Source organism: Salmo salar, unplaced genomic scaffold (genome assembly GCF_965601325.2).
Source record: "Salmo salar unplaced genomic scaffold, fSalSal1 ptg000691l, whole genome shotgun sequence".
In the NCBI taxonomy this organism is placed as follows: Eukaryota; Metazoa; Chordata; class Actinopteri; order Salmoniformes; family Salmonidae; genus Salmo; species Salmo salar.
Window position 1 is genome coordinate 2394160 of NW_027675466.1, and position 8341 is coordinate 2402500.

At 45.0% G+C, this 8341-nt stretch overlaps 1 protein-coding gene across 3 annotated transcripts in view; it reads left to right on the forward strand.

The window, feature by feature from the left end:
• The window catches only part of LOC106594472 (serine hydroxymethyltransferase, cytosolic), a 53515-nt gene that overhangs the window by 27726 nt on the left and 17448 nt on the right, over positions 1–8341 (forward strand). For all 3 annotated transcript variants that reach the window (XM_082972471.1, XM_082972470.1, XM_082972469.1), the window contains 2 exons: positions 1489–1634; positions 6829–6944. In XM_082972471.1, coding sequence (XP_082828597.1) covers positions 1489–1634; positions 6829–6944 — 262 coding nt within the window. The remainder of the gene's footprint in view (positions 1–1488; positions 1635–6828; positions 6945–8341) is intronic.

Below are 8341 nucleotides of genomic sequence, written 5' to 3' on the forward strand. Positions count from 1 at the left end.
GTATTATAATGAAACGGTGTATTGTGTGTAGGTGTGTGTATTATAATGAAACGGTGTATTGTGTGTAGGTGTGTGTATTATAATGAAACGGTGTATTGTGTAGGTGTGTGTATTATAATGAAACGGTGTATTGTGTGTAGGTGTGTGTATTATAATGAAACGGTGTATTGTGTGTAGGTGTGTGTATTATAATGAAACGGTGTATTGTGTGTAGGTGTGTGTATTATAATGAAACGGTGTATTGTGTGTAGGTGTGTGTATTATAATGAAACGGTGTATTGTGTAGGTGTGTGTATTATAATGAAACGGTGTATTGTGTAGGTGTGTATTATAATGAAACGGTGTATTGTGTAGGTGTGTATTATAATGAAACGGTGTATTGTGTAGGTGTGTATTATAATGAAACGGTGTATTGTGTAGGTGTGTGTATTATAATGAAACGGTGTATTGTGTAGGTGTGTGTATTATAATGAAACGGTGTATTGTGTAGGTGTGTATTATAATGAAACGGTGTATTGTGTAGGGGTGTGTATTATAATGAAACGGTGTATTGTGTAGGGGTGTGTATTATAATGAAACGGTGTATTGTGTAGGGGTGTGTATTATAATGAAACGGTGTATTGTGTAGGGGTGTGTATTATAATGAAACGGTGTATTGTGTGTAGGTGTGTGTATTATAATGAAACGGTGTATTGTGTAGGGGTGTGTATTATAATGAAACGGTGTATTGTGTAGGGGTGTGTATTATAATGAAACGGTGTATTGTGTAGGGGTGTGTATTATAATGAAACGGTGTATTGTGTAGGTGTGTGTATTATAATGAAACGGTGTATTGTGTAGGTGTGTGTATTATAATGAAACGGTGTATTGTGTAGGTGTGTATTATAATGAAACGGTGTATTGTGTAGGTGTGTGTATTATAATGAAACGGTGTATTGTGCTAGGTGTGTGTATTATAATGAAACGGTGTATTGTGTAGGTGTGTGTATTATAATGAAACGGTGTATTGTGTAGGTGTGTGTATTATAATGAAACGGTGTATTGTGTAGGTGTGTATTATAATGAAACGGTGTATTGTGTAGGTGTGTGTATTATAATGAAACGGTGTATTGTGTAGGTGTGTGTATTATAATGAAACGGTGTATTGTGTAGGTGTGTGTATTATAATGAAACGGTGTATTGTGTAGGTGTGTGTATTATAATGAAACGGTGTATTGTGTAGGTGTATTATAATGAAACGGTGTATTGTGTAGGTGTGTGTATTATAATGAAACGGTGTATTGTGTAGGTGTATTATAATGAAACGGTGTATTGTGTAGGTGTATTATAATGAAACGGTGTATTGTGTAGGTGGGTGTATTATAATGAAACGGTGTATTGTGTAGGTGTATTATAATGAAACGGTGTATTGTGTAGGTGTGTGTATTATAATGAAACGGTGTATTGTGTAGGTGTGTGTATTATAATGAAACGGTGTATTGTGTGTAGGTGTTCTCCATCATCAAGCGAGAGAAGCATCGTCAGACCTTTGGCCTGGAGCTGATCGCATCAGAGAACTTCACCTCCAGAGCCGTTCTGGAAGCCCTGGGGTCCTGTATGAACAACAAGTACTCAGAGGGGTATCCCGGACAGCGGTGGGTACTATGAACCTTTATTAACCTTTATGATCCTTAATGAACCTTTATTTAAACAGGGAGTCACTCAGAGGGGTATCCCGGACAGCGGTGGGTGCTATGAACCTTTATGAACCTTAATGAACCTTAATGAACCTTTAGGAACCTTAATGAACCTTTATGAACCTTTAGGAACCTTTATGAACCTTTAGGAACCTTTAGGAACCTTAATGAACCTTTATTTAAACAGGGAGTCACTCAGAGGGGTATCCCGGACAGCGGTGGGTACTATGAACCTTTATGAACCTTTATTTAAACAGGGAGTCACTCAGAGGGGTATCCTGGACAGCGGTGGGCGCTATGAACCTTTATGAACCTTTATGAACCTTTATGAACCTTTATTTAACTAGACAAGTCAGTTAAGAACAAATTCTTATTCACAATGACGGCCTACCAGGGAACAGTGGGTTATATTGTTCAGGAGCAGAACGAACAAATGGGGGATTCAATGTGTCACACCTTTCGGTTTACTGGCCCAACGCTCTAACCACTAGGCTACCTGCTGGTTACTGGCCCAACGCTCTAACCACTACGCTACCTGCTGGTTACTGGCCCAACGCTCTAACCACTAGGCTACCTGCTGGTTACTGGCCCAACGCTCTAACCACTAGGCTACCTGCTGGTTACTGGCCCAACCCTCTAACCACTAGGCTACCTGCTGGTTACTGGTCCAACGCTCTAACCACCAGGCTACCTGCTGGTTACTGGCCCAACGCTCTAACCACTAGGCTACCTGCTGGTTACTGGCCCAACGCTCTAACCACTAGACTACCTGCTGGTTACTGGCCCAACGCTCTAACCACTAGGCTACCTGCTGGTTACTGGCCCAACGCTCTAACCACTAGGCTACCTGCTGGTTACTGGCCCAACGCTCTAACCACTAGGCTACCTGCTGGTTACTGGCCCAACGCTCTAACCACTAGGCTACCTGCTGGTTACTGGCCCAACCCTCTAACCACTAGGCTACCTGCTGGTTACTAGTCCAACGCTCTAACCACCAGGCTACCTGCTGGTTACTGGCCCAACGCTCTAACCACTAGGCTACCTGCTGGTTACTGGCCCAACGCTCTAACCACTAGACTACCTGCTGGTTACTGGCCCAACGCTCTAACCACTAGGCTACCTGCTGGTTACTGGCCCAACGCTCTAACCACTAGGCTACCTGCTGGTTACTGGCCCAACGCTCTAACCACTAGGTTACCTGCTGGTTACTGGCCCAACGCTCTAACCACTAGGCTACCTGCTGGTTACTGTCCCAACGCTCTAAACACTAGGCTACCTGCTGGTTACTGGCCCAATGCTCTAACCACTAGGCTACCTGCTGGTTACTGGCCCAACGCTCTAACCACTAGGCTACCTGCTGGTTACTGGCCCAACGCTCTAACCACTAGGCTACCTGCTGGTTACTGGCCCAACGCTCTAACCACTAGGCTACCTGCTGGTTACTGGCCCAACTCTCTAACCACTAGGCTACCTGCTGGTTACTGGCCCAATGCTCTAACCACTAGGCCACCTGCTGGTTACTGGCCCAACGCTCTAACCACTAGGCTACCTGCTGGTTACTGGCCCAACGCTCTAACCACTAGGCTACCTGCTGGTTACTGGCCCAACGCTCTAACCACTAGGCTACCTGCTGGTTACTGGCCCAACGCTCTAACCACTAGGTTACCTGCTGGTTACTGGCCCAACGCTCTAACCACTAGGCTACCTGCTGGTTACTGGCCCAACGCTCTAACCACTAGGCTACCTGCTGGTTACTGGCCCAACGCTCTAACCACTAGGTTACCTGCTGGTTACTGGCCCAACGCTCTAACCACTAGGCTACCTGCTGGTTACTGGCCCAACGCTCTAACCACTAGGCTACCTGCTGGTTACTGGCCCAACGCTCTAACCACTAGGCTACCTGCTGGTTACTGGCCCAACGCTCTAACCACTAGGCTACCTGCTGGTTACTGGCCCAACGCTCTAACCACTAGGCCACCTGCTGCCCTAAACAACATTTAAATATATTTAAGAAAAGCATTCGCATTCTGTAACAAAAAGTCTTCAATTTAATAATTAAAAAATGCCTGGAAGGAATCAGAATATCTAACTGCAAGGAATTCTGAATATTGTTCTACACACCAGGGACAACGATAACTAAAAGCAGATTTCCCACAATTATGTGTTTTTTAAAACTGGTGGTGGGGGGGAGAGAGAGAAAGAATGGGTTTGGTTATCTATCCCTGAGAGAGAATGGGTTTGGTTATCTATCCCTGAGAGAGAATGGGGTTGGTTATCTATCCCTGAGAGAGAATGGGGTTGGTTATCTATCCCTGAGAGAGAATGGGGTTGGTTATCTATCCCTGAGAGAGAATGGGGTTGGTTATCTATCCCTGAGAGAGAATGGGGTTGGTTATCTATCCCTGAGAGAGAATGGGGTTTGGTTATCTATCCCTGAGAGAGAATGGGGTTGGTTATCTATCCCTGAGAGAGAATGGGGTTTGGTTATCTATCCCTGAGAGAGAATGGGGTTTGGTTATCTATCCCTGAGAGAGAATGGGGTTTGGTTATCTATCCCTGAGAGAGAATGGGGTTTGGTTATCTATCCCTGAGAGAGAATGGGGTTTGGTTATCTATCCCTGAGAGAGAATGGGGTTTGGTTATCTATCCCTGAGAGAGAATGGGGTTTGGTTATCTATCCCTGAGAGAGAATGGGGTTTGGTTATCTATCCCTGAGAGAGAATGGGGTTTGGTTATCTATCCCTGAGAGAGAATGGGGTTGGTTATCTATCCCTGAGAGAGAATGGGGTTGGTTATCTATCCCTGAGAGAGAATGGGGTTGGTTATCTATCCCTGAGAGAGAATGGGGTTGGTTATCTATCCCTGAGAGAGAATGGGGTTTGGTTATCTATCCCTGAGAGAGAATGGGTTTGGTTATCTATCCCTGAGAGAGGATGGGGTTGGTTATCTATCCCTGAGAGAGAATGGGGTTTGGTTATCTATCCCTGAGAGAGGATGGGGTTGGTTATCTATCCCTGAGAGAGAATGGGGTTGGTTATCTATCCCTGAGAGAGAATGGGGTTGGTTATCTATCCCTGAGAGAGAATGGGGTTGGTTATCTATCCCTGAGAGAGAATGGGGTTGGTTATCTATCCCTGAGAGAGAATGGGGTTGGTTATCTATCCCTGAGAGAGAATGGGGTTGGTTATCTATCCCTGAGAGAGAATGGGGTTGGTTATCTATCCCTGAGAGAGAATGGGGTTGGTTATCTATCCCTGAGAGAGAATGGGGTTGGTTATCTATCCCTGAGAGAGAATGGGGTTGGTTATCTATCCCTGAGAGAGAATGGGGTTGGTTATCTATCCCTGAGAGAGGATGGGGTTGGTTATCTATCCCTGAGAGAGGATGGGGTTTGGTTATCTATCCCTGAGAGAGAATGGGTTTGGTTATCTATCCCTGAGAGAGAATGGGTTTGGTTATCTATCCCTGAGAGAGAATGGGGTTTGGTTATCTATCCCAGAAAGAGAGAATGGGGTTTGGTTATCTATCCCAGAAAGAGAGAATGGGGTTGGTTATCTATCCCAGAAAGAGAGAATGGGGTTGGTTATCTATCCCAGAAAGAGAGAATGGGGTTGGTTATCTATCCCAGAAAGAGAGAATGGGGTTGGTTATCTATCCCAGAAAGAGAGAATGGGGTTGGTTATCTATCCCTGAGAGAGAATGGGGTTGGTTATCTATCCCTGAGAGAGAATGGGGTTGGTTATCTATCCCTGAGAGAGAATGGGGTTGGTTATCTCTCCCTGAGAGAGAATGGGGTTGGTTATCTCTCCCTGAGAGAGAATGGGGTTGGTTATCTCTCCCTGAGAGAGAATGGGGTTTGGTTATCTATCCCTGAGAGAGAATGGGGTTTGGTTATCTATCCCTGAGAGAGAATGGGGTTTGGTTATCTATCCCTGAGAGAGAATGGGGTTTGGTTATCTATCCCTGAGAGAGAATGGGGTTTGGTTATCTATCCCTGAGAGAGAATGGGGTTTGGTTATCTATCCCTGAGAGAGAATGGGGTTTGGTTATCTATCCCTGAGAGAGAATGGGGTTTGGTTATCTATCCCTGAGAGAGAATGGGGTTTGGTTATCTATCCCTGAGAGAGAATGGGGTTGGTTATCTATCCCTGAGAGAGAATGGGGTTGGTTATCTATCCCTGAGAGAGAATGGGGTTGGTTATCTATCCCTGAGAGAGAATGGGGTTGGTTATCTATCCCTGAGAGAGAATGGGGTTTGGTTATCTATCCCTGAGAGAGAATGGGGTTTGGTTATCTATCCCTGAGAGAGAATGGGGTTGGTCATCTATCCCTGAGAGAGAATGGGGTTGGTCATCTATCCCTGAGAGAGAATGGGGTTGGTCATCTATCCCTGAGAGAGAATGGGGTTTGGTCATCTATCCCTGAGAGAGAATGGGGTTGGTTATCTATCCCTGAGAGAGAATGGGGTTTGGTTATCTATCCCTGAGAGAGAATGGGGTTGGTTATCTATCCCTGAGAGAGAATGGGGTTTGGTTATCTATCCCTGAGAGAGGATGGGGTTTGGTTATCTATCCCTGAGAGAGGATGGGATTGGTTATCTATCCCTGAGAGAGAATGGGGTTTGGTTATCTATCCCTGAGAGAGAATGGGGTTGGTTATCTATCCCTGAGAGAGAATGGGGTTGGTTATCTATCCCTGAGAGAGAATGGGGTTTGGTTATCTATCCCTGAGAGAGAATGGGGTTTGGTTATCTATCCCTGAGAGAGAATGGGGTTGGTAATTTGTAGGTCTAATATAAATCGGTGATGTGTAGAGGACGTTTCTGACTGCTTTGTTAATAAATTAAAGAGAGAGTCCATCTCTCTTCTTACAGAGCCGTCCAGGAGACTACAAACCTGTCATCCAGGATACTTTGAAGAAACTCAAATATAAAATATATATTTTGATTTGTTTAACTACATTATTCCATAGTTTTGATTCTACGATGTAGAAAATAGTAAAAAAAAATAAAGAAAAACCGTTGAATGAGTCGGTGTTATAAAACTTTAGACTGGTTGTGTGTGTGTGTGTGTGTGTGTGTGTGTGTGTGTGTGTGTGTGTGTGTGTGTGTGTGTGTGTGTGTGTGTGTGTGTGTGTGTGTGTGTGTGTGTAGGTACTACGGGGGAACAGAACATGTGGATGAGTTGGAGCGTGTGTGTCAGAGGAGAGCTCTGGAGGTCTACGGACTGGAGGCTGACAGGTGGGGGGTCAATGTCCAGCCCTACTCAGGTAATACACACACACACTATACACACACCTACACACACCTACACTACACACACACTACACAGAGACACACACACACTATACACACACACCACACACACACACACACACACTACACACACTACACACACACACACTATAAACACACACACACACACACTACACACACACTATACACACACACTACACCCACACACACACTACACCCACACACACACTACACCCACACACACTATACACACACACACCACACACACACACTACACACACACACACTACACACACACTATACACTATACACACACTATACACCACACACACACTATACACACACACACCACACACACACTATACACACACTATACACACACACACACACACTACACTACACACACACTAACCACACACACACACACACTACATACACACACACTATACACACACACACACACACACACACACACCTACACACACTATACACACACACTATACACACACACACACACACCACACACACACACTATACACACACACACACACACACACACACACACTACACACACACACACTACACACACACTATACACACACCACACACACACACTATACATACACACACACTATACACACACTATACACACACTACACACACACTATACACACACACACTACACACACACACACTACACACATACATTACACACACACACACTACACACACACTACACACACACACACACTACACACACACTATACACACACACACACTATACACACACTACACACACACACACTGTGTGTTTATAGCCTCCCCTGCTAACTTGGCTGTGTGTTTATTGGTTCCCCTGCTAACTTGGCTGTGTGTTTATAGCCTCCCCTGCTAACTTGGCTGTGTGTTTATAGGTTCCCCTGCTAACTTGGCTGTGTGTTTATAGGTTCCCCTGCTAACTTGGCTGTGTGTTTATAGGTTCCCCTGCTAACTTGGCTGTGTGTTTATTGGTTCCCCTGCTAACTTGGCTGTGTGTTTATTGGTTCCCCTGCTAACTTGGCTGTGTGTTTATAGGTTCCCCTGCTAACTTGGCTGTGTGTTTATAGCCTCCCCTGCTAACTTGGCTGTGTGTTTATAGCCTCCCCTGCTAACTTGGCTGTGTGTTTATAGGTTCCCCTGCTAACTTGGCTGTGTGTTTATAGGTTCCCCTGCTAACTTGGCTGTGTGTTTATTGGTTCCCCTGCTAACTTGGCTGTGTGTTTATAGCCTCCCCTGCTAACTTCGCTGTGTGTTTATAGGTTCCCCTGCTAACTTGGCTGTGTGTTTATAGGTTCCCCTGCTAACTTGGCTGTGTGTTTATTGGTTCCCCTGCTAACTTGGCTGTGTGTTTATAGGTTCCCCTGCTAACTTG